At 40.3% G+C, this 26,626-nt stretch overlaps 1 protein-coding gene across 2 annotated transcripts in view; it reads left to right on the top strand.

The window, feature by feature from the left end:
- FLT3 (fms related receptor tyrosine kinase 3) overlaps positions 1–26,626 on the top strand; it is a 41,436-nt gene that overhangs the window by 11,471 nt on the left and 3,339 nt on the right. For both annotated transcript variants that reach the window (XM_010400268.4, XM_019286300.3), the window contains exons 2-22: positions 195–319; positions 1,848–2,050; positions 2,821–2,936; positions 5,163–5,280; positions 7,068–7,204; positions 7,801–7,940; positions 8,017–8,170; positions 11,639–11,804; positions 15,734–15,840; positions 16,764–16,875; positions 18,509–18,687; positions 19,943–20,055; positions 20,173–20,305; positions 20,395–20,499; positions 22,111–22,221; positions 23,440–23,593; positions 23,939–24,069; positions 24,452–24,576; positions 24,946–25,068; positions 25,709–25,820; positions 25,903–26,002. In XM_010400268.4, the coding sequence (XP_010398570.3) occupies positions 195–319; positions 1,848–2,050; positions 2,821–2,936; positions 5,163–5,280; positions 7,068–7,204; positions 7,801–7,940; positions 8,017–8,170; positions 11,639–11,804; positions 15,734–15,840; positions 16,764–16,875; positions 18,509–18,687; positions 19,943–20,055; positions 20,173–20,305; positions 20,395–20,499; positions 22,111–22,221; positions 23,440–23,593; positions 23,939–24,069; positions 24,452–24,576; positions 24,946–25,068; positions 25,709–25,820; positions 25,903–26,002 (2,764 nt within the window). The remainder of the gene's footprint in view (positions 1–194; positions 320–1,847; positions 2,051–2,820; positions 2,937–5,162; positions 5,281–7,067; positions 7,205–7,800; positions 7,941–8,016; positions 8,171–11,638; positions 11,805–15,733; positions 15,841–16,763; positions 16,876–18,508; positions 18,688–19,942; positions 20,056–20,172; positions 20,306–20,394; positions 20,500–22,110; positions 22,222–23,439; positions 23,594–23,938; positions 24,070–24,451; positions 24,577–24,945; positions 25,069–25,708; positions 25,821–25,902; positions 26,003–26,626) is intronic.

Raw genomic sequence — 26,626 nt, 5'->3', positions numbered from 1 at the left:
TCTCCAAATAGAGCTTCCGCTCAGCTTCAATACACAGAAGAGTTAGCAAATTTTTGTGGTGTATCTGCATATTTAGTGTGGGGTTTTTTTAAAGATGTAATCTTTCTACAGTTTTATTGTATTTTAACTAAAATTATTATCCCTGAGTGGAGATCTCGACTTTATTGCATATGTTTTCTATTTCTGTTTTGCAGTTTTTGTTATGACAGCAGTTGCTTTCACTTCTACAATGACTCAAAATACATCTGAGATCACGTGTGGGTTTATCAGCCAGAAGGATGAAGGTTCAGAAGCACCAGAGACATCAGTATCTCCTAAGGTGATATAACAGAGAACAAGTTGCTTATAAAATGTTCCTGTCCATTCCAGAAATACCTTCCCAGGAACTTACAACGCCCTAAACCTTTAGAATGTGAGGACGTAACAGTCAAAATAACCAGGGTTATGCCAAATATGGCTACAGAAGGTTAGAGGGATATATATCTCATAATTCATACTTTGAAACTGGATAGTTAAGTACCAGTTTTCTCTAAAACTGGCTTTTTAATTGACACCTTGATACTGTCTTTTATCAGCATGCCTGAATATTGCTGGATATTGCTGGCAATGTATCAGTGTAAAAATATATATGAAAGTATGTCCCCTTAAGAGGAGATTTCCAAGGCCATGGTGTGTGTGTGTGCCATAGCTGCTGGGACTGACAGGGAAGCTGCACCACCCTCTATTCCCACCACCAAAGCCCATAAACCTCTGCCAGGTCCAAACCTTGGCTTAGACACCAAAGCTGCACAATGAATTGCATACAATTTTATTTTCTTCTCTTCTGACTCAAAATGGCAGAAAGCCAGGTGGAGGTGACGTGTAACTGAATTATAAATCAGCTGAGACTTGTGGTTAAAATATTTCCCAAGGATTCTTCTTTCAAGGAAGTCTTATGAAATCTTTTTCATTCCTGAACAAATAAATCAGTAATTCAAATAACAAATGAAGGTGTAGCAGCCAAAGCTGTGCTGTCCTTGTATCTGACAAGGATATATATCTGACAAGGCAAAATATGGCTGCTATTTCTAGGTACTTCTCAGGTCAAGAGAAAGGAAAAAGGAGCAAGGCATGAAAAGAACCAACCAGCCAAGCAAAACAGGGATGCAATCAACTCTGTCCTTTCATAAATTTACACTGGATAAAATTCACCCAACAAAGCAATGGAGACATTTAGGGTTCCTCTTCAGAAGGAGCTACTTACGTGCCACCTTTTGCTGCAGCTAATCTTAGAGACCCATTAATCCATTGGTGGCTTTCAGAATGACTGTGGAAGATTCTCTTTCTGTTTGCAATTCTCCTTTAGCTGTACACAGGGGTGAGGAAACGAAAACTATGACGGCATCCAGCCTGAATGTTCTTTACCTAGTATAGCCCCCAAGGAGCTGAGGAGCAGTCTAGCCAGATGATGCAGTGACAACCAGTGAGATGCTAAAATAAACCCAAGATTCTGACCCTGCCTTTGCATCCAAGTTGCAGACAGAAAGGTTTTATTATAGTTCTGTGTCTCCCTATGGTTCTAAGCAAAAGGAAACAAAATTAAGTGTAAAGAATAACCTGTATCACTAACTGAAGTTATCACGGCTCCGGCTATGATTGTTCTGTGGTGTCTGTCTAGAGAACAGAATTAACTAATTCAACAGGAACCCTATAGAGTTTCCTCATGCAGTAGAATTCAACATATTTATTAATAAGTTTGATGGTAGAAATGAAAACAAGAGCATCCTTTAAAAATATTTGAACGCATAAAACCACAAACAAAGCTAATTGCGAATAAATACCTAACAGTCTGTCCTACTGCATTGCAGGTTTCTAGTATTTTGGAAGATCTTGGGTGTTACTTGAATTCTCAAGGAACAGAGAACATCTACCAAACAATTAAAAATGTGGAAGTCAACATATTTGAAGATATTGAATTAAGAATAACAATGAGCATTTCAAATATCATTTCATGTTTCTGGTTCTTTAAAAAGAGCAAAGCTTGTAAACTTTCTTTTGATGCAGAGAATAGGTAAGTTAAGGGATGTACTGGATCAAAGATCCTTTAAGAGATCTTTTCTTTTAGAATGCAAATTGAATGTTTTCTGTGACTGCCTGTGTTTGATTTCATGTTATGCATTATCTTTTTCAATCTCCTAATCCTTAACTCTTGTCACCCAGCAGCACCTTACCGATTGTCATTTAGATCAATGTACACATCTGAATCTTAAAACCAAGAACACTTTAAAACAAGTTTGTTCTTTTAATTTGTATAGCATCATGCATGGGGGTCTCCAGGCGCTCTCTGACATTGATGAATTTGAACTTTGCCATGCTCACATGAGGAAAAATTGTGACTTTATAGTCAAAGAAACAGAGGCATGGAGAATTATGTGACTTTTAGGATCAAGAACAACAGCAACAGCATTCTAACTCTCACAGCCAAACCTGGACAGGAACCTGAGACTGGATAATTGCCTCCTCATGCAAAGCTTGTAGAATGAGACTGTAGGTAAAGCATTTGGCTGTGGAGCTCCTGAACTACCTTAAGCTCAGGAAGGCCATCCTTCCAACCCTCAGCATTAAGCATGTGGTACTGTGGCTGTAAGTTCCTATGCGCTGCTTGTGTAGGAAGACACATGATGAAAGCATTTCAGGCTGAAGAGCACTCTGTAAATCGTGAATACCAGTGTCTTTGAAGGGATTTTGTAAGCACTAAAGAGCTTACATTTAATTGTGTGTGCTGCATATTACGTTCTTCATATTAGCATGAAAAATACTACTTTACTTTCTGTTTTATAGATATATTACATCTTTGGCTTTTTCCCAAATACAAGAAGGACAAGCTGGAAAATACACCCTCTTGGTGACAAGTAAAACTGGCAATTACACAGTAGTTGTGCCTGTTCTCATCCGAAGTAAGTATATCTACATGAAAGGGGTCATTCCATCATTAGGTTCAAGGGCAGAGGCTCAAGTTCAGCCAAAGCAATGAAGCTTTCATGTGCTGCACTTCAAGCATCTTCCTAGATTAGCATAGCACTTGGAGCTGTCTTTGGAGACTGAACCACAAACTGTGTGAGAGTCGGCTTTCTCTAGTCAATAAACCATGCAAATGAACAAATAAAGATGTAAATGTGCAGAAGCTCTCTTCTGCCCTGTGATAATTTCCCCTCTGTGTCAAAAGGGACAGATTGAGGGTGGCTTTTTTTGTGCTTTCAAGGCTCGTGTGCTAGATTTGTTTGCTTTCATTTTAACCTGGTTATTCTTGGTGTTGCTAGCTGGGTTGTAATCTGGACCAGACCAAGACGTCCCTTTTATATTCTGGTCACACTTTGACCCACTGCCGCTTTTCCACCTATGCCTGCTTCTCTCGCTTCTCTCACAGCTTTTCCTTTTACGATTCTGTGGGTGGCAGGAGGCCCACTGAGGAAATGGGAAAGGAAAGGTCCTTCTTCTCAGTGCCAGCTTTTACTTGTTCATTGTCTTTTAAAGCAAAACCCATCAGTTCTGCAGCTGCTCAACACAAACGTGCCCAAGAAGCTGAGGTTTTAGCTGCTGTTAAATGCTCATGGCAGAGCACCTGCAAGGTGCAACTTTTTGAAAGGCTCCCAGTGGGAGTGGATTTGATAGAGTTTTCTCAAGGTTCACACAAGAGACACCTCTGATGCAAAGGCAAGAGCTGCAACAAAGTGCAAGCTTCTGTTTCTAACTAGGGGTGTCCAAAAACATCTCAAAAAACCCCAAACAGACACATGGTGACATGATTTTTTAACAGAATAGAAAGACTATATTATTTTGTCTGGAAAGGGACAAATTTAAAGATAAAATTTAAAACTGCAATAAGAAATTTCAAAGAACAGAAGGCAAAACGTCAATCCAAACAGCTAAAAGACTAGCGAACCCTTCAAGATACAGGTCTAGCAAGCACTATTACTCGCCTTGATTTTAATAAACTGTGACTAATCAACATTTGTTTTTCCCTCTTTATTTGTTTTTAAAGTATTTATTCTGTTTAACTTCTTTTTCTCTCTCTGGTATCAGAAAAGTCACCTCCAATCTCTCCTTGTTTTATTCGAAAGCTTACTGCATGCCTCAATTATAGTTTTAACAGCTTCATTGAGGGGACAAGGTATTAAACCTTTCATTAAGAATTGTCATTTCTGTATCAATTAGCCTTTAGAGGTAAAAAGTGTTATTACATGTGCAAGCAAGAATAGTTTGAAACAATGTCGGTAAAGGTCTTTCCATATCAATTGCTTGGATTGCTTTCTTTTTGCTCCTGTGAATCTAATGTCATAATTACATCTCTCATAAAACCCTTCAGGCTAGATGTGAATCCTTCAACAGGGATCTGAATCTCTGTAGGTAAAAACAACCTCTTAGGCCCATCTTATAAGAGATAAATGAGGAAAGAAATTACAAAGCCATGAGTATTACTTTCACCTTAGCGCGTCACCTTGCCCGTAATGGAAGTATGACTGAGGAAAATGTCACTTTTCCATGTGGAAGCTGCAATTTTATTGAAAGATTACCTAAAACTGGACTCAGGGCTTTTCGAGTCAAATCTTTAACAGTTTTAATACATTAAATTTTTTGTTCCTAGCCCAGTTCTGTGCCTGGCAGGTTCAGGGTGCTAGGAATTGTCTAGGAATCATTTCCCTCTGGGTCACAGATGCAGGGTAGAGAAGTTTGATGGTTATCGGAAGTCATTATCACCCCTTGTGTCTCTACCGTGTATCTGATCTGACTGAGCAAACCCCATTTGGTGTACAGACTTTGTAGTCTCAACAGATACTCCACCAAAGGATGGGCTTAGGATGTGATTTCAAAATCACAGGTGCTCCTGCCCAGTGAAATGAATAGCAACCACAGCAAATTACCTTTCAGTATCAGTCTCAGGATTATCCCCCAGCATATAGAGGCAGGGCTTTGGTACAGGCAAGCTGTGCATTTAGCAATCAAGGCTGAAAAGCTCATGAGACCAACCCACAACATGCCTAGGGCTGAATCATTTTCTGTTCCCTCAGTGTTGAAACTCCTGAAACCAATCACAGCTCTGTAACTTTATGTACTACGAAATGAGCAAAACACTGTTTCAAAATTATTTCAACTTTCTTAAACATTTGCATGATTTTTATCAGAAAAACCAGCCAAACCCTACTTCAGGAAAAGGGAAAAATCAGATTCTATTGAGTGCATATCTGAGAGCTACCCCCAGCCCTCTGTGGAATGGATATTCTGCAAAACACCTGAAAAGAGGTATGTGTGTGTTTATATACATGTTGAATCTCTAGACTGAAAATTTGCCATCTTCTGAAGAAAAAGTGACAGGGTGAGAAGAAATTACCTCAAGATGTGCTGGAGGAGGTTTAGATTGTATATTAGGAAAAATTTCTACACTGAAAGGGTTGCTAAGCCCTGGAACAGGCTGCCCAAGGAAGCAATTGAGTCACCATCCCTGGAAGTGTTCAAAAAGCGTGTAGCGTGGTACTTGGAGACCTGGTTTAGTGGTGAACATGGCAGAGTTAGGTTGATGGTTGGACTCAATAATCTTAGAGGTCTTCTCCAAACTTAATTATTTTATGATTCTACACTGCATACTGTGCCTACTGAGCTGGGGAGATAACTGAAGAGCTTTTGATTCAGAATTTTTGGAGATGGGCTCTGCTGCTTGGCACACATGGTGGTTGAAAACTTATGTCCATGTGATCCACTTTTTGGAGTGCTGCAACATATTTTTCTTAGAAATTTTGACTGTTGTGCTCTTTTGGAAACTGTCAGCTCTTGGCTTTAGAAATGTAATTCCCGATTCATATTTTGATGTCACAAGAGCAAATCAAAGGCATCTTGTTTCCCTCTAGTTTTTCCCACTGTTTTTAAATTTTAATCTTACAATCGTAGAATACTTTGGATTGGAAAGCACCTTGTGCTTGGTTTTGTTGAACTTCATGATGTTCCCATGGGCCCACCTCTTGAGATTTTCCAGGTCCCCCTGGATGTTGTCCCCTCCCTCACATGTGTCAAATTTACCACACAGCTTGGTGTCATCTCTAAACTTGCTAAGAGTACACCTGATCCCACCGTCTATGTCATTGATGAAGATATTAGTACTGGTCCCAGTACAGAGCCCTGAGGGACACCTCTTGTCACTGAGGGCCCACCGGACACCAAGACGTTGAGCGCTACTCTGAATGTGACCATCCAACCAAAGTCTCATTCAGCAAACAGCGCACCCATCAAATCTGCGTGTCCAATTTAGAGAGAAGGATATTGGGAGGGGAGCAGATGGCATCTGACACCATTCCCTTGTCCAGTGATATGTCACTCTGTCATAGAAGACCACTAGGCTGATCAGGCAGGATTGCCCTTGGCAAAGCCATGCTGACTGTTTCAAATCACCTCCCTGTGCCTTAGCAGAACTTCTAGCAGGCCCTGTTCTGTGACCTTCCCAGGCACAGAGGTGAGGCTGAAAGGTTGGCAGTTCCCAAGGTCTTCCTTTCTACCCTTTTAAAAAATGATGCAATATTTCCCTTTTTCTGGTCACTGGGAGCTTCACCTGGAGTATTATTAGAGCTGAGAAGACAAGGGATCATGACTTTGTGACCTAAATAATTTTTCGTATTCTATTAATATATAAGGTTTATTCTATTAACAGGGGCTATAATACCTTTCTCTGCAGCATGGCCGTTCAGGGTCTGGATCTCACAATGGCCATTGGATTTGCAGCACCTCCCACTGCCAGAAAATTAGAGATGTGGTGTGAAAGCTCAGCCTCTATGATTTCCCTCTTGTCTGAATTTTAATCACGTCATTACCTGTCTAAGAACCAGTTTGAACATATTCAGGTCATTTCAGCCCACATTTCTGCCTAGGCTGTGACATTTTTTTTTTTCTTATCTTTACCTTTCCTAGTTCCTTTTTATTCAATATGTAAGATCCAGTTTTCCCACTATTGTTTGCATATTCTCATGGCTTGGACGTTTATCAGATTTATTTGCTTGAGGTTAACCAAATGAGTCAATGAATAATTATGCTTGTAATTGCAGTTGCCCTTATAAAAGGCATGAAGAAACTGGAGAAATAGATGGCATACAGATGGTGCAACATGAATTATTTCAAACTTACATATGGTGCTGTGCAGTTAATGTCCTGGGCAGAGAATGCACCAACCTTTTCACAATAGGTAACTTCCCTCTAAGGTTTACTTGCATGTGAGCTCAATCCTGCAGCTGAAGTTAGTTGCACTAACCATCTGAGCATGATTTCTGGTCTAAGCTACTTGTTTGTAATCACTGGAATAAAGCTAACAGTGAATATGATTGCTTTGTCACATTTAAAACCTAATTCCAGTAGCTCTCTCTCGTCTCTGTAAAAAGCTTCTTGCCTTTCCACATTTGCTATACATGTATTGACTTTTTGTTCATGCTTTTAGGACTGTGTGCATGGAAAAGCTCTTCAAAGTGTTCTCAAACATATATATCTATATATAATTATTAATTAATATATGCACTCCAGTTTGTTTGCCTGTTTTTTTAAGTAAACCCAACCTGAGCTAAGCTCTATGATGCATTCTGCCCTAGAGGTGTATTGTGAATCATGACGAAATTTGTTTTGAGACATCTAAATCTCTGAAGGTTACTAATTTCACAGTTATGGTAATTATCATTACAACGTAAAAGTGAATATCTATACCACATTAGCAGAAAAAATGTTGATCTAACTGAGCATTTTTCCAGGCAAAGTGACAGTTGTTTCAGTGTCTGTGTTTTGGTTTTGTAGATTTAAATGAAAAACAAGCAGCACCTTTACCTGAACTACTACTTAAGGTCGGGGAACCATTGCTGATTAGATGCAGAGCTGTCCACCATAATTACAAATTCAGAATACAACTGTCTTTTGAAAACAGAGAAGTTGAGCAGGTAAAAAGACAGGGCATATTTTAAAATAGGTTGGGCACTATCTACTGATTAAATGTGAATCTCTGTTGAAAACCAGGATCGCTACTTTGAAGGATTGGAATATCAAACAAACTTCTCAGCAATTCGCATCCAGTATGTGTTCGCTTCAGCAGCAGGAAGAAATGACAGTGGACGTTATACCTGTTCTTCTACTGCTCATCCAGATCAAACTGCTTTGATCACAGTTTTAGGTAATTCCAACCCCTGGTGTTAATTTTGTCTCTCAGTTGTTTTGCTTTGTTTTCCATGTGTCAGTTCTTTACTTGCAGATATGCAGTGTATGTTTATAGTTCCCTTTCGAAAGAAAAGGTCTGTTTGCACTTACAGGCAGTCCAGGAGAGCCAAGAGATTAATCTGAACTGAGTCATTCTGGTACCTGAATACAATCAACCTTTTCTTTATATTGCTTTTTGAATAATTCCCTTTAAAAGACAGTGCTTTTAGAAGTTTAGAGATGTAGTCTATATGATTGTTTCAATGGAATCTCCTAGAAATACAGGCTGGGATTCATCTCAAATCACTGTTGGTGACTCTCAGCCAGTGTGCCACAGAGCCATAATTTTAAAAAGGAAATCTCATTCTACTTAAGCAACATGGTGATTTAAAAGCCAGTGGTGTTGAATTTAGTTGAGAGCAGCTTCAACTGCAAACTTTGTGTCTCAGATGAAAATAATATATAAACAGGCCAAAGTCTGGAAATAAGGCATAAAAAGGAAAGCTGTAGCTAGTACCACTCTGCTGGAGTAGGTACTGGGTGTAATTTAATGACTGGTGTGCCTGGAGTTGGAGCCTCTAGCCCTGACAACAAGGCTCTCTGAAGCAGTCACCACATGTTTTACCTTAGATTTAGTTGCTCTCAGAGTTACAATATCTAGGCTAGGAATGGTAGGAAGTGAGAATACTTACCCCAGTCTCTTCAGAAATTACTTTCCCAGTGCGATATCCTCTTTTCAGCTTCTGCCTACCACTGAGCAAGAAGTTCTCTCATCATTTACAATAACTGAGTACGATACCTGCACATTTTTTCTGCACACATCTTCTTAGCAAACGGGAACACAGGGGTGAGGGTGTACTGTACAAGTAAAGCAAGATCCTCTTTTTTATCAGTAGAGGTGCATAGGTCAGAAATAGTGGCTTCTTGGATCTATAAACTATCAGGTGCGAGCATGGGTGACAATCAGAGAGAATATTTGAGTCACTGTCCCTGGAAGGCTGTGTTTCTGAGCAGGGTATTTTCTTCACTGCAATACACCAACCTGTAATAATTGTTTGTGCCCTCCTTAATACCCCTGATGCCAACAAAACTTCTAAGTGTTCATTGTCTTTGCTGATGAAAAAATCCGTTTACTTACATGGTGGATTAAAGTGGGTGATGTTGTCATACCAAGCTAACAGCTGTGCTTCTCTCTCAAAGGTTCTACAAGAATATCCTGTGCTTCTGATCCATCCCAGCCTTTAGCCTAATGTGTTAATGACAATCACTGTGGGTGTGAATTTATGCTAACAACGCAGGTTCCATTTCAGCAGTGATACAGATACAGATTGCCCATGTCTTAGGGTAGCAGCTTATGAACCAATCAGTGTGCCACCTTTAAACCACAACTGTGCATGAGTCAACACCTATAGCTTCACTGGAATCATCATGGTGTAACTTAACCAAGATAAAACTGTCTCGGTTGGTACACACAGCATTGCTTCAGGAGCCTGGCTAGCATAGCTACATGGATGGGAGGTCTTTGAATCTCTAATAATGTTTTGCAGCTAGGCAGCTTTGGTTTGCTCTTTGCTAATTGATACTTCACCAATTTATTCCATTTTTTATGACTGTTCAGGTCAGGAAGAGTGGTTAGGCCACTTCAAAGCACAGGAGAGATCATGCCAACAACTGCAGCTGCAAGGCTCCTTGTTTTAGCAGGTCTTATGTTCAGTTTCTACCAGGGTTAAATAAAGAATTTTTAGCACTATACAATCATACTTAAGAAATATGTAAGTTATTTTGCAGCACATTATATTTAAAGCAACAAATAAAGAAATATGAGAAACACAGAGGGTTGTTCGGTCTCGAGAATTTCATCTCACCTCTGTGTCATTGCTAAGTGTAAATAGTCAAAAATACACTTAAGTCTGCCAAAAATTTATAAAGCAAGCAATAATGTGCCATCTTCTTTCTTCTCCAATAATGAAACTACTATTTTTTCTGAGATGTTTTCCAGAGAAATAGCATACACTGCTCCAGGGTCCTTATCCTTTTCCTGGAGAAAGCCTTTACTCTTAGTTGGTTGTGTTGTTAACAATAAACTCAGAGATGGTATTCTGCCTGGAAGGATGAGGACCAAAAAAATGAAGGCTCCATGTATAAAATCAAAAAGCCTTTAATATCAAAAAATAGGAGAGCAGTCATGAAAGCAATGGTTTCTTGTTTTAAATACTGAAATGTTTGTGGTTTTTATGGGAGTTTCCAGGTAGTAAGTAGGCTAAGACAGAGATAAAATATGCCAAGCAGAATATAGGGTTACAATCATAAGAAAAACACTCAAAAGGAAAAAACAGGTCCAGCAGTATTTTTATGGTGAAGTTTTTCACCATGTGGCTGATTAAACACCACCACAAGTTTTCCAGAGGTTGTACAGTCCTTGGAGATACCCAAACCAAACTGGACGTGACTCTGAGCAACCTCATCTAGCTGGACCTGCTCTGGGCAGGAGTTTGACTACATATCTCTTCCAATGTATATGGTTCTGTGATCTTTACAGAGTTGATCCTAGAACTACTAGTATCTTTAGGACAACCTCCCCACACACATGTTTGCTGTCCAGTCTCTTTGGGTAGGATTCATTCCAAGTCATGAGATGTCTAGCCCCAGCAATGACTTTGGTTCTTTCATCAGTCAGTGCCAACAAACAGTAGTTCCAGAAGCAGTTCAGTACATCGTTGTTATCTTCTGCTTTAGGATGGGATACACCTCAATATGCCTGTTTCATTCCACTGAGTTTATCAGAGATCCAAACAAGTAGCTCAGGTGGATCACAGAACTTTGGACATCTCTACTTGGTGAAACAAATCCCACCCTAGGAGGGCAAATACCAGCAGCACATGGTTCATAGACCTCTTCAAAACATTTTTCTATGTTGCTGTCATCTTGCATGAAATACTTTTAAATTTAAATGGAGAAATAAAGAAGCAGCTACAGGAATCATTGCAAAATCTTCAGCTCGTTCCAGGGAAGGAGAAAGAACTACTGTCACTATCTGATTATGATGGTTGTGCCACCTGGTTTTGTTCCTGTAGAAGGAAAGCCAGGAATTGCAGCTGTTAGCACCTGGAATACCCACCCAAACCAAACCAAATAAATAATGACATTATTGGCCCTGTGACTCTGTAGAGCAGATTGAAGAGAAATGTCAGGCCATTTTGGAAGTGCTCTGCTCTGACCAAATATGCAACTTCTTCAGGCTCAATTAATTTGTCTGCAACTGAGCACAGTGACAATATTTCAATATTATTTTGAAGCATTATCTTACTCTGATTAACAGGATATCTTTTCTGATATAACATGTTTTTTGCTTGTGATAACCAAAATGAAAAACATGCAGATGTCAAAATGCCTTCATTAAGCAGTCCAGCCTTTCTAATGTCTTTTCTTTTATTTTTTCCTCCAGAAAAGGGATTTATAAATATAACTGACTCTAAAGAAAATTTTGAAATTGGTGAGGAAGAGTTTTGCTTTGAAGTTAACTTTACAGCATATCCTCCAGTTAGATGCATGTGGCTATTTTCCCAAAAAACATTTCCATGTAAACAAAGTTACAGTGCGGATGGACACAGGTATTTGAATATTTTGTAAAAATTTAATATAATAATGTTTCCTCTTTATATCTCATTTGGAGGGTTTACTCTCCATGTTTTGTACTCTCTTTTTGTTTTGAAAATATGGACGGGCCACATGGTGAGACTGGGTTAACAAAGGGCTCTCAAAAATAATTTTGGCTTTCAACAACAGTTCACACAGATAACTTGTGGAATCACTTTATTATAGTTATACATCTAGCAACCTTTAGTTTATATGCATTTTGCCATTCCCTTTCTCTCTAACATAATTTCTGAGTCACAGATCTGTTGCAGTTTTCACACTGGATCACAAGTTCTGCATGTTCCCATTTTGTCATCCTGTTGTTGATGATGTTCCCAGTGTCTTTCAAACAGCTCAAACCAGGTCCAGGGCCCTGTGGTTCCCAGGCCTCGGCTAGGTCTGCTGGGCTGTGCCTGTGTCACAGAAACATGCCGTTCTGCTCGTTACCCAGGTCATGGATTCTTCCGCTGCTGCAGCAAAACATGTTTTCAATAAACCTGTTAGTTATCTACCTTTTCTGTTATTTCCTACAATGGACTTCTGGCATGAATCCTGTTTAAGGCTAATGTTTTCTCCATTCCCTAGGCTTTCTAATTTCTTGATAACATTATCTAATTTCCTTCAGGGTTTCTTTCAGGGTAGTCCCATGGCTTTGAAGGTAACAGCTCTTACTCACCTCAGTGGAAGTAAAGCCAAGCTGCTCTTTTCGAGTTTTTACATTATAAGTGAGCAGAGCGTAGGCAGGAGCTAATGCAGCTGCTCTGATTTCTTCTCATATTCTTAAAACCTCTGTTATCACCTGCATAAAGCTGTGTCAAAGCTTTGATTACACTTCTTTATGATTTCTTTCCATTGGTACCTTTGATTTTATCCATGAGCTTGTCAAGTTATCTTTGCAGTAGACTGGCCTTTTCATCTGCATCAGATGGTGTATTGGAGTCAGACCTCAGTGAAGTTCAGAGACAGCTCAGTTCAGGTTAGCAAATTGTCATCTCCTGGCAATGGCCACAGGAACTCTGTCCCTGCTGATAAAGTGAGGGCTCTCAGCAAACTTTGATAGCACTGGCTGGGTGTTGGTGACTAACCTGCAATGCCTAACATGGGCTTGGCAGAACTGTGCTTTGTGACAAGACTGATTTTGGAAATGAGGTCTCAGGGGACAGCCATGAGCATGTGCTCATCCTTGTCCAATAGGTACCTCCCTCCAGCTGATAACACAGAGTTGATTTGCTTTGCTTGTAGCAGCACTACTCAGTTTTGCTTGGATGATTGACAGTTGGTGTAAATTCAATCCAGATAAGAATTAGGTGCTGCAGACTGTGCCAACAATAATAATAATATTGAGAACTCTTGAAACAGATTAGGCAGCTGTCATTAGTAAGGTGCAAGGGCTGGCCTGGGATTTATGAGTCACTTCAGAGCCGTCACAGCGCAGAAGCAGCAGTTGCTGAGTGCTGATCACCACCTGCCGGATGGGGGAAAGGCCGGCTTGTGTCCCTGGAGCCGTGTGTCCGGGCTGGCTCGCCCATGGCCGTGGCCACAGCCACCAAGCGTTGCTGGGGCGTGGCCCGGCGGCGGCTTCAAGCTGGTGACTCGGCCATTAGTCTGACTGTGCTGTTGGATAAATAGGATTTTTCTAATGTTTATTTTGGGTAGTTACTCTTTGCATTTATTTGTCATCCTATTTATTTTCATCCTCTTTATTTTCTGGAAAAATAAAATAGAGGGGAAAACCCTTATATTTGCTGATTATTTCATCTGACAAGTACATTCCTTTGTACAAACATCCCCCACAACTATCCAATTTTGGTTGAATACAAGCATTGGATAGACATGTCTCACCTGAGGAAAAAGAGTAGGGGTACATATTTCATTCAGTTTGAAGTGCCTAGAAGCAGCAAGGGGTAGTAAGGTCAGGAGATTCTGCCTGCAAGATGTAGCACTGCAGATTTCAAGGTGATTATAAAGCAGAAAGGTTCTCAAAGCAACACAAAAGAGGTCATCACATATCTAAACATATTGCGAGTCTCACTTTGCATGTTCTAGTAAAATTCTGTGTAATCCTGACTCCCAGCACTTCTACTTTGTTCCTTTCATATCCTTTTTCATTTCCTGATTTTATTTTTTTTAATTTCTACCAGTTGCTTGTAAAATTATTCCTTCAGATTAAAGATCATACTAAATTTTATTAATTAACTCTGTCCTTTTCTTTAGCTTTTCACTTCAAAACCCAGCAATTAATCTCTCCTGTCACTACACTTACGGTATATTTTCAGACATTCCTTCAGAATTTCCATTTTCTATTTGTTTTTGTGGGCTCTCTGTTAAAGTACACTGTTGATTTTCACTTCCCTCCTAAGAGCTAATGAGTTTTCATATGCACAATGTCCTCTGTTAAATTTATAATAGCTCACATCCCCTTATATTTTCAGATATCGAAGATACTGTTTTAAATTTTTTTTCTGATTATTTCATGAGGATATAATCCTTCCAACCTGGGATTTCGAAAGCAACTAATTATTTTTTGTTTGGCCCTTTTTTTCTCCTGTCTTCAGTATCTATTTTGAGGCAGCTTAAAAGGGTTCTGACTTTAAAAAATACATGAGTTCAGAGACATCATTAAGAACATTTCAGATGAAGACATTCAAAAGTCAATAACGATATGAAAGTGTGGCCTTAGTCAAAAGGCAAAATTGCCAGTGGCTTCAAGGGGAGTTTTCCTGATTTAGAATTTTGAGGTGATACTTAGTTCCTTTGTATCTTGCTTAAGGAGAAATATCCTGATTTTAGTTCTCTAGACTGATCTCATTACTGCTTTCTCCTACTTTGCTTATTACTGATATGGGCTGTCTGGTTTTTGGTTTTTTTCCTTCTCTTTTTAAACTTTCTGATGTTGCTGCTTGCCTTTATCACTAAAACTGATTTGGGCACCTACAACATGGTTACCATTGAGTTGTCAGCAAAAACATCTATTCCCAAAATGTCAGCAATTAAACCTAAGAGAGATTTTCTTGAGTTACTCTTCCAATGTTGGTGAACTGCATGATCTGCTATTCAAAGCTGACAACTGTCCTGACAACAATAACCTAGTTGAAAGCACAGAAATAGGATACCATCACTGTAAGATGATGTATTCCCTTCTCCTTGCCTCATCCCGTGTCCCATAAACCAGAGACTCAGCAGGACAGTTTTAAGATTCATGAATGAATCTTTAAGTCTCTGCAGCTCTCTCTTGTTAGTTTCTGCCCAGAGATTTGTTAGCGACCTTCCTCACCATCTCCATTGTCACAAGCTGTCTCCCGCGTGGTTTGGGTCTTGGTTTTCTGCCATCAGCTCAAAGGCCATAGGCATTAGCAGAAGGCTGGTCTTCCTTCTGCAGAACTACCTTGATGGTTGGTGTTTGATCTCATTGACAATGAATGATGGTGATCTCATTCCTGAGTTTATGTGAGTTATTTCCATGTGGAGATGTTTGTCTTTTATGTTCCTCTCTGTCATTGTTGTTTTCTAATACAATTTATCACATCAGCTAGAAACTCCCCTCAAAGTTCCTTAGAGAGTAGAAAGTTTGATCTTTGCTGGTCTTAGCATCTGTGCCTGGATGTGTTATATGCCTTGTCTTCCAGTGGATTGGTAACAAAATCACAGCTTGACAGCCTGCATACACTCCAGGAACTGCGAGAGAAAAAATGCAGAATGGAATCAATACTGAAGAAAAAAATATCCTCTCACCAGGACAGTTAGATTCTGGGATTTATATTCTCTAAGCAAAAATAATTTCCTTTGTGCTCTTCATTAGAAGATGCAGAATTGTTTCAAATCTATATATGAGTCTTGACTGCATTTGAAATATTTTTCAAGTCAATATTTTGTCCTTTTCCCTTTTTTTGACTTTGTTCCACAGCATTTCATCAAAGTTCTGCAACCATCAGCACCAGTCCGGGATATATGTATTTTATGCTGAAAATGATGATACAGCTGTAACAAAAAAATTCACTCTGTATGTGAGAAGTAAGTGAGAAAAATATCACTGTGAAGATTTGGCAAAGTCTGGGATTTTGTCACTGGTATAAATGGAGCTATTATGTTTGGGTTTTTTTCACTGGTATTCCCTATTTCATTTACATAGATTTATTGTTAAAAATGGAGGATTACAAGGCACATGAGATATAGAGTGTGAGGAAACCCTTATCCCCATTAGGAATTAGCTTTCCATGACATATTCAACATAAAATCTTTTTCCTAGTGGTGTTTTTGAGTTAATGTAGTTAGTGTGGAGACCCTCTGGTGTGTAACTTGTAGGTTTTGTCTGCAGTGCCCCGTACACTCCTGCCTACAATTCACACACATGCACAGTCTTGACCAATGCTCTCAGATATCTCAGTTCTGCCACATGACTGCAGCATCTCTCCCTTGGTCCAGGTCTGGGGGCTTAATTTGTGATATATTGTTTATATAGTGATCTGTGTGTGTTTCGTATAGGTTGGACACCCAGAACCGCAGTGCCACGCAGTCCTAGGGCCAGCTGCTTAGTCCAAGTCAGAAAAGCAGAAGTCAAGACTTCTAATTCTGGCTCTGCCATTGTTTTGGTCTGGCTGTGCCCATACAGAGAAGTGGCTGCTCCCCTTGCCTTGCCACACTGCCATCCACAAAACCGAGGAAGGAGGAGGACTGTGAGCTGCAGCCAGCTCTTACAGTGACATGTGGTTTTTTATTTTGAAAACAGAAGCAGACCGTGCTCTCAGCAGATGTAGCATTGCCACATAGGTGTACAGGGTTCTGTTGCTTCGAGTGCTGACAGAAATTGTCTTGCAGAATCATGGAACTGATTAGGTTGAAAAAGTTCTTTAAGATCATAGAGTCCAAGCATTAACCCAGCACTCCCAAGTATACCGCTAAGCCATGTCCTCAAGCCTTGTGTTGTCTCATTGCAGGGAAGCCTGAGATAAGGATGGAGCTGTTGTTCAAGCAGATCTCCTGCGTTGCTGAAAGTTACCCTGCCTCATCCTGGGTTTGGAGGAACTGTCATGAACTGAACTCATCCAAGTAAATAACTTTCCTTCTTCTTATTCATTGCAAAGACTATCTGAGCTGTCCTTGATTAAATGAAGACTAGCCTGTAACAAACTAAATGTAAAATGCACACTCAACTGTTTGTCCTACTCCAGGGGAACCAGATCACCAGAATTAGGGAAAGTTTTCCTTTTTTTTATTATTGCCATCAAATGAAGTCTATAAAAATGTGTGTCTCAGTCTCTTTACACCAAAATACATCCCACTGGGTTTTTATCAACAGTTGGGTGGTTACATAGTCCAATCTAAGTTTTTCTCTTAGCCTATCAAAGTTACAGGGATTCAGGGAATGCATTGGTTAATACCATCTTGATTAATTGGTTAAGCTTTGGTTAAAAGACCTGCTATGGTGACCTGTTACTAAAGCCACTAAAGTCAGTGAGAGTGTGTTTCCAGTAAAGTTAGTGAGAGTGTTTCCAGTAAAGTTAGTAAGAGTGTCTCCATTTCCTCTATTTATTTAGAGCAATGAGTCAGATTCTAAAATTTCAAAAAATGCTGAAACAGCTTTGACCTGATTTGTAAACCCTGCAGCTTTTATTTAGGGATGCCAAAAAACTAATAATCCCATGGTGCAGAAGAATACTAGGTCAAATTTTCCTTTGTAAGACTGTGGATAAAGTCTTAAGTATTTATTTTAGCTGGACATAAAAAAAAAAACCCTAGACAATTTTCTTATCCATTCCTCTGAAAAGGTTTCCTTACATCAATCTGTTTAGCTGGACATAAAAAAAAAACCCTAGACAATTTTCTTATCCATTCCTCTGAAAAGGTTTCCTTACATCAATCTGTTTGTGCAGAAATGGAAGAGCAAATAAAGCATACAGCTCCTGTGTTTAAAATACTCCTTAAATCTGGAATAGAAAATGCTGTGACACGTCTGTTCTTAGGAATTTCCAAATGTAGAAGCTAGTGCTATGAGTAGAGATGAATAAATTTTATTTATTTTTTATGTGGAGAGTAAATTAGGCAGTAAATTGACGAATGATAGAAAAGCTAAAAGTCAAAATTATCTATGTGGACCTCCCTTCCCTTTAGTATAAAGTTCCCTCTTTCTATATATCAGGTCTTAAACTAGTCATTAATACTCTCCGTCTGGGCGGATGGAGGATCTCTGTCTTGAGTGAGAGCAACTTCATGGCTGAAATGACATACCTTCAGGGAAAGGAGTTAGAATTTTGGCTGTGGGTTCATATTGCACTTACAGTTTTAGCAGTGGCTCATTTGGAGCTGCTCAGTGGTTTGAATGTTTGAGGCAAATATGAAACCAGTGGGAATAGAAGAGGTACGGGGGCGGGTTGTGTCAGCTGTGAAATTGGTGGAGGTTCCAGAGTTCAGGGAGTGCAAATACCCTGCCAAGGCAGTGGTGGAGAGTGGGAGTGAGCCCAGTGTGGGAGGTAGCTCAGTCCCTGCTGACCCTGCCACGTCCATCACCAAAAAGGAGACTGGTGAGTGACCTGAAGTCTTACTCTATTGCTGACAAAACCCAAACCCCTTCCCTTCTTCTCTTCCAACACAGACATAAGACATGATTTGAAACTTCCCACCTTCTCCCCTGGAAAATGTCACTGTGAGCTAAAAATCAAAACTGGTCTGCTTCCTTTTTCAGCTGCACAGAAGAAGTCACAGAGGGGATTCAGAACTTCCTGCCAGAGAGGAGATCCCTGGGGTCATGGATTTCAAGCAGTACTTTATATGTAAAGGAGACAGCAACAACCTTCTCAGTGGAGTGCTGTGCAAACAATTCCGCTGGTTCAGCCTGTGAAAAGAGTTTCATTAACCTGTCAGGTACCACAAGCTGGTGTTTTAGCACAGGTTTTCACAGTTAAAGCTGGCATGGTAGAACCTCCAATACTTTTAAATCTGGCTAAATGGCTAACCTTGCAGTGGCACTGCAGTTGAAACACGAGCTCTGTATGTACACAGTGTCAGAAATGGTGGTGAGTGGGAGACACAATTCTCTTCTCTAGGCCCAAAGCAGAGGCCTCCCTCATTAAGATAAGCAGAAACTTAAATAAATAGGAAGTGCATGATGGGGCCGTGGCAATGCTGGGGGCTCATTTTTTGTTTTTCCTTAGTCATCCCTGCATGAATTCTGGAAGGACCATATTTGGGAAGAGCTAAAGGCGCTTTGGTAGCTGGTGGCATGTGCTCTCTCTTGCTACTTTCTGGTAGGACCCTGTGGTGCTTCCAGAAATGTCCATGGGATCTCTCCTCACCCCATGGAGGTCATTGCACACCCAAGCAAGATCATGGCTGAGCCAACAGACCCACTGAAGGGTCAATCCCTGTCTGGAAATCAGGAGTACTGGGAAAGAGACCATCTTAAACTGCTGTAGGCAGGTGACAGAAGGTTAAATCCTGGTTAGGAAGTCTCTCTTCTTGTCAAGGGTATGACAGATTATTTCCTTCTTGAACCAGAAAGTCAATATGATTATTTGCACTTTTTACTTGTAACACCGTATGTATTCCACAGAGCAAAATATTTCACTTAGAGGGAACACGCTGTGGCAGCAGGAATCGTTTTCAAGCACCCAGGTATTTGCAGTACAGGGATTTCCTTTGTCATGCATGAACAAGCAGTTCGGTGCTTTTGACTACAGCTGACAGAAGCCGTGACCACTGTCAGGGTTTGAGCATTCATGTTGAAATTGCAATAGAAAGTAATCATAATACTTATGCTTTTAGAAACAACCAAAATATGAGGGTAGATCTCATGTTTGCACCCTCACCTACCAACCAATACCTTATTCCTGTTTATGCTCACAATGTTCAATCCAAGGATCACACCAAGACCCCCATGCACTTAGATTTATTAATGTAGCTCTTTTTTTTTTGAAATGAAAACAGATGTCAGAATTACCCAGAACTGAATGCCTCCTGCCCATCGTGCTTTGCATATGGCTGCATCTCACTGCCCATGCAGAGGAGGCTTGGGTGTGAGAAGGCTGCAAACTGCCAGAACTGGCTGTGGGTTCTCCTTGCATTTTCAGCTGTACACACAAGCTCTGTTTCAGTGGGTAGTAATATGTGTCTTTTAAAGTTGCAGGAGCTGTTTCTTCCCCCCTGGACAATGCTGCGTTCTATGTCTCTGTTGGATTTTTTCTCCTCTTGATCCCTTTCGTGTTTGTATTCATTTTTCTTAAATACAAAAAGGTAAAAGCAAACATATTAAAAAGCAAACAAGGTATTTACCTGACCATCCTTCTTTTGTTCCTTTCAGGTTGTTTCTTCTCTAACACTTATTTATTGTGTGTTTTTTTTCTTCCAAAGCAATTCAAATATGAAAGCCAGTGGCGAATTATACAGATGATAGGGCCATCAGATAATGAATACATCTACATTGACTTCAGAGAATTCGAGTATGATGTAAAATGGGAATTTCCCAGGGAAAATCTGGAATTTGGTGAGCAATCCATAAGGTAAATCCCAATACTGGAGCAGTAGTCTGTGCTGTACCAGCAGCAAATAATATTGGAATTTTCTGTCTTGTAGGACAGGTCCTTGGTTCTGGGGCCTTCGGGAAAGTGGTGAATGCAACAGCTTATGGAATTAACAATGCAGGAGATTCAGTCCAGGTCGCAGTCAAAATGCTAAAAGGTATGATAAACTCTGGTGACTTCCACAAGCAGTGATGTATTCTAGTACCTCCAAAGCAGAAGAGGCATTGGAAATTCCCCTTATATACAAACTTCCTGCAGTTACCCCTCACAAATGCTTGGCTTCAAAGTCATTTCAGAGTGCTTTCAAAACCCTGTTTCAGTTTGGAAAGGTATTGCTGAAGTGCCTTCATCCCACAGCACTTTGTATTTTGTCCTACACACTACAGAAGGTCTGCATTGTGTGGGGAAGTATGGAGCCTCTAAAGAGGAGAAATGCAAATCCCCAGTGCAGGTTAGCCTACTGGATGTATTGGTGACTATGACCTTTGGTGTAAGGTCCTTTTTTCTTGTAGAGCTGTCCAGCTGTGGCATGCCCTTTGCCTGCTGTGTCTGAGCTAGCTTGTTTCCAAAACTTCCAGCAAAATTTCCTGTGGTCTTTTTTCTTGATGATGACACAAAACAATTTCTTTCCATCCGTCCTTATGAATAAGGCTACTAAACCTTGAACACTCCTTTCTGCTATGGTCTGGCCTGTGTCCAAGATGTCTTGACTCCTCATATAAGCAGTGCCAAGGAGCAAGCCTCATTGGCAGCAAGGAGAGGAGGGCTGCCTCACTGTGTCCCAGCTAACCACAGCCCTGTCCACAGAGTGTTGGAGTAGTTTACACTGAAAAAGACCTCTAGGGTCACTGAGTCCAGCTGTGAACCATCACTGTCACGTCCACCACTAAACCATGTCTTTCAGTGACACATCTACGTCTTTTAAATACATTTGGGGATGGTGACTCAGCCACTTCCCTGGGCAGCCTGTTCCAGTGCTTGACAACCCTTTCAGTGAAGACATTTTTCTGAATATCTAACCTAATCCTCCCCTGGCACAAACTGAAGTTGTTTCCTCTCATCCTTTGACTTGTTACTCGGGAAAAGAGACCTGTATCCACCTCACCTGCCTTTCGATACATATCGGAATGAGTTTCACGCTGATACCAGCACCCTGCCCACCTGTGTGCCCACACAGCCCCTTCCTGCCAGCACTGCTGTTCAGGTTTTCACCCCTCACTTGCACATATGCATCAGTTTTATGCTTATTTGGTCCACTCCTCTGTGGTAGCTCAACTTGATCATTTTGGTTCACGTGCCCAATTCACTGAAACCATGAGCACTAAATGCTTGCTGAAAAACAAGACTAAAGCTATTACTGAAACACAGGGTGGCCATCTCAGCTATTGGGTTGCAACTGGTTGTATGCCATATGGCTGCCATTTTTTTCTCTTAACACTTCTCTGCAACAGGCTTGACTGCCATTTTTTCTGTGCTTGGGAACACTTTAATATATTGTTGTCATCCCTTGCCAGCCCAAGAATGACAAATGTTGACATTTAATGACTGCTTTCCCAGGCTTTCAAATGATCCACACTCACTCAAAAAATTAGTTTCCACCTTTGACTGAATCATTTTATACTTTGGAAAGGTTTTTTTAGGATGTTCCCAAATGTACTGTCAGGCCAATGAATTTGAAATGAAGATTTGCGTGTGACAAAGCATCACAGCCATTTAAATTTTCATTTCTTTGCTGGAGATTTCCAAATCTATGTTACTACTTTTACAGAAAAACCTGATGCTTCAGAAAAAGATGCTCTAATGTCTGAGCTGAAAATGATGACTCACATTGGAAGCCATGAAAATATTGTGAACCTACTAGGAGCTTGTACTGTGTCAGGTAACTTGAAATTGTGGAAAGGTACCAATTAAAACCTCCAGAATAATGAGGACCAATTTTGCTGTTCTGTGTTGGCCCAAAATAAGATGAAGATGAACTGAAAGCAAATACAAGGGCATGCATGTGTACAGAAAAGGGTCCTTTCTGACTGTACTGGCAGGAAGTGATACAACAGTCCTTCTATAGAAGAGGATTTCCTGTTACAGGGGTGATGGCACTGGTATGAGCCGGTTTATTAAGTGAAAAGGAAAAACTTATCTGGTGTCAAGGACTTTTGTATATGCATGATTATGTTCACTTAGGAAAATGTAATTTTATTTTTTTTATTCATGTGGCTCACCAAACAGTGAAGTTGTAGAATGAATGGATAAAAATAGCTAAAATTTAGACAGGAAACAAAAGAAACTGAAAACTCACAGGGGCAGGAGAGACGCAGAAAAAAAGAAATGAGACAAGTAAAGAGTAGAATATTTACAAAATACAGCTTTTTCCAGCCTGCCCTACCTTGCTTGACAGTGAGCTTCTGACAGAAATGTCCACAGATTCATAGTCGGCCTTTCTGGGCCAGAAGTGGTGGTGCCAGCGTGAGGCTTTGCAGGGTGATGTGTGACCACTCTGAGCTCCTGCTGGCTGGTCATGGCTTTTATCCAAGCCTGCCCGAGTCAGGAATTGGATGTATTTTCCCTTTCTTGAGAAAGTGGCCTGACCAGTGCTCTACTCAGATACCTCCCCTTACAAGGTGTATATCCCTCATATAGGTCCTCTCAGCAATTACTCTTGGGTTTCAGGTGGTCTTCTTGGGGAGAAAAAAAAGGATATTTCCAGAGCATGAAGGAAGCACAGATAAACAGAAGGATGTAGGTCAAAGGATACAAATTCACACCATCCAGATAATTAACAGGGGCATCTTTATAGCCTATACTGTCCTCCCCATTGCCATTGGAATGGGGAAGGATTCCTCTGTTTCTATAGGGATTTTCAGTGCAGTTTGAGAGATGCACCACAAGGAAGAAGCTATACAGACTTTCCAAGGGACATTATAGTCAGTAAAAAAATTCTCATTACCTGCCCATGGGTACAGCTTATTTACCTGGGAATGGAAGATGCTTGGGATGTCTTAATACAGATTAATCCTGAGGGAAAATGAAGCAGAATTAGGGCTTTAACGGAGAGAGTGCTATAAATAGCAGCAAGCATTTACATTTCCAACTATTTCAGGACCAATCTACTTGATATTTGAATACTGTTGCTATGGTGACCTTCTGAACTACTTAAGGAGCAAGAGAGAAAAGTTTCACTGGACACTGACAGATATTTTTAAACAACAAAACTTCAGCTTTTACTACAATATCCATCAGGACCAAAACTCTAGGTAAAGCATTTAGTAACAGTTTGATACTTTTAAAAACTGCTGCTGCTTTTAAAGCTGCATTCTCATCTGTGCTGCACACTGGTGAAATTATTGAATTCTTGAGAATATGCCTTCACATACTTTAATAAGCAATGCCTTGGGAGGAACTGAGATTTGATTCTCCTTATGGAGACTGCAGAAGACAAACAATCTCTTGTTTCTCTTTCCAGTTTTGAGAAGAATCATGTCTGTGTTCAGATTTTTAGTAGTAGTAACTGTTCATGTTTTTCACTGCAAAAGAGTCTATGTGTAGAAGATCATGTGATACACTGTGTGAAACCTTTGAAAATGTATTGCCCGCTCCAGGGTTGGGACTCACCTGAAGTATGGTGTGAACACAACTCTAAGCAGAGAGGATGAATTTGAAATCATGCAAAGAAGTCAAAACGTAAATGTGACACCTGGAGCAAATGGAACTGTGGTGCTTTCTGAGGAAGGTAAGAGATTAATTGATTATATCTTCAATAATTCTGTTATTATTGTATTTATTGTATTATTGATCTAACTAGACTAGATTCTGTGACAAAAGAGGCCTCTTTCTATCATATGTCTCTCTTCAATCCTGGTAGGAATTTTTCTTAAGAAGGATTCGACTACACTTAAGGCCAGAGGCTTATGTTTCTGCTGGTGCTATACATAGTATATGAATATGAAAACACTCTCCTTTATTTTGTGTCTGAGTGAAGGATAAAAAAGATGGATGCTCTTTGTGATGTTGCTCTTGGTAGGAGCATGTTAAAATTCTTACAACACTCAGTGGAGTTAATCAGAGAGTGAGGAAGTCCATGGAAAACTCATACATTTGATTATTTTTTACAGATAAAATTAAAGATGCAAGAACACAGGTGGATGAAGAAGAGGATTTTAATGTGCTCACTTTTGAAGACCTTCTGTGCTTCTCTTATCAAGTTGCCAAAGGAATGGAATTTCTTGAGTCCAAATCGGTATGGTGAAGGGTAGCAAATTTTTCAGATAGAAAAGGTGCTAAAAATAGGTCAGTTTATAAAAAGCAGGTTGAAGAACAGAGCCACTCAGTGGCAAGCTTGAACTATACCTCCAGGCTTGAACTACCTACCTGGCTTAACAGCAAAGACTGAGTTGCAGTTTTAGGCAACACCCTGAGTAAGAAGCAACTGCACAGCACACTTGTGCCTGCTCTGGCCCTGTCTCCTTGCCACCAGCAACCAGGGAGTGTCCAGCTTGGCCATTCACCAAATTATTTAAGTGGAAGGAGATGCCAGTTTGGAGAGCAGGGAATTGTCCACCTCTGATACCAAATGCTGCAGAGTGTTAACCCTTCCTTTCCTTCTAAGTGCATTCACAGAGACCTCGCTGCCCGAAACATACTGGTGACCCATGGAAGAGTGGTGAAAATATGTGACTTTGGCCTTGCCAGAGATGTAATGAATGACTCCGACTACATTGTCAGGGGCAATGTAAGTTCATGAGTGCTCTCTGGTTTTCATACCATTGTAAGAATTACAAGGAACTAAGAAAAAAAAGTTTTAAATTTTTTAATTCCTTGTTAGCTTTGTGCGTATCTGTACAGGCAATGCAGAAATCTCACTTTTTTCTGCCCTTGGCAAATGCAAATTCTTAGCTTGTAATTAAACTAATCAAGCTGGCAGTGTAAATGAGGTGGTACTCATGCTCTTTCTAAAGCACACTGAAATCCATCGATGGAAGCACTGGGAGTTGTTTGCTGTTGTGGGCAGTAACAGTGTAGGACAACAGCATATGTGTGGGGGTGTGCCAGATTCTCTGGCTTTGTGAAGAAGTACAGTGTGGACATCTCCATCTGGGCCTCTCTGTGCTGGAAGCCAGAGGAAGGAAGATGGCTCTTCCAGGACTGAGCTCATCTCTCCCTTCAATAGTGATCTGAAATGGATGAGACAAATTGGTTCTTTAGAAGTGTCTATTTCTCCCTGTAATGGGAATGTCCAAGGACTGGTGACAGAGACACAGCTTTTCACACAGCAAACATGAATCGATCATGCTGGCAGTGAGAAGCACAGTGAGTCACCTAGAAAGCCTTTGTCACAGCATGACCTGGCCTCCTTCCCTCTGTCTGCACAGGCTCGATTGCCAGTCAAGTGGATGGCTCCCGAAAGCATATTCGAGAGGACATACACCATGAAGAGTGATGTCTGGTCTTATGGAATACTGCTATGGGAAATATTCTCTTTGGGTACGTTTGCAATGGGACAAAAGAGCGGTGTTTCATTTTGGCAGCTTCTGAATTAACATATATTCTCCAACAATTTCCACAGGTGTAAATCCTTACCCTGGTATTCAGGTTGACACAAATTTCTACAAATTAATACAAAGTGGATTTAAAATGGACCAACCATATTATGCTACAAAAGATGTGTAAGTGTATTTCCAAGTGATGCACAGCATGAGAATTTATACTTACTAGATCACTGTTTGAATGACCTTTTATTTATTGTACACTGTATCTTACCCAAAATTAGTTGCAAAACATGAGATCTTCATCTAAATCTAACAAATACTGCCTGATTCTGCATGTTTTGTTGTAAAATAGAAGTGATTAACACAAAATTTTATGTGTGTATGTGTATTTATTTAATTGTGCCTTCTTTCCCTAGGAAACTTCTTGTTCTCAGGCCACAGATTTTTTTTCCCCTTTTTTTTCTTTTGCTTTTTCTCTTTTCCCTTTTCTTTATGTTTGTTTGTTTGTTTGTTTGTTTTCCTAAAAGCTATGTTTTCCATATTGACTAAATTTTTGGTGGTTTTTTCCAAAACTTTATTTCTTAATTGAGCTTTACCAGGTTTGTTTCAGTTCCACGTGGCTAGAGTTCCTCTTAGACAAACACCCTTCTAAGGAAGAGTTGGGGGGAAGCTAATTCTGTGCTCTCAGCACGTTATTTTCAGCCTGTGCCTCTGTGCCTGGGGGGACTCTGGGCAGAGATAGGCCCCAGGGAACAAGAGAAGAGAAGGTGACAGACAACTGTGAGATCTGGAATACAGAGG

Source organism: Corvus cornix, chromosome 1 (assembly GCF_000738735.6).
Source record: "Corvus cornix cornix isolate S_Up_H32 chromosome 1, ASM73873v5, whole genome shotgun sequence".
NCBI classification, from domain to species: domain Eukaryota; kingdom Metazoa; phylum Chordata; class Aves; order Passeriformes; family Corvidae; genus Corvus; species Corvus cornix.
The sequence above is the reverse complement of the archived record's forward strand: the minus strand, read 5'-3'. Positions and strand labels throughout refer to the sequence as shown.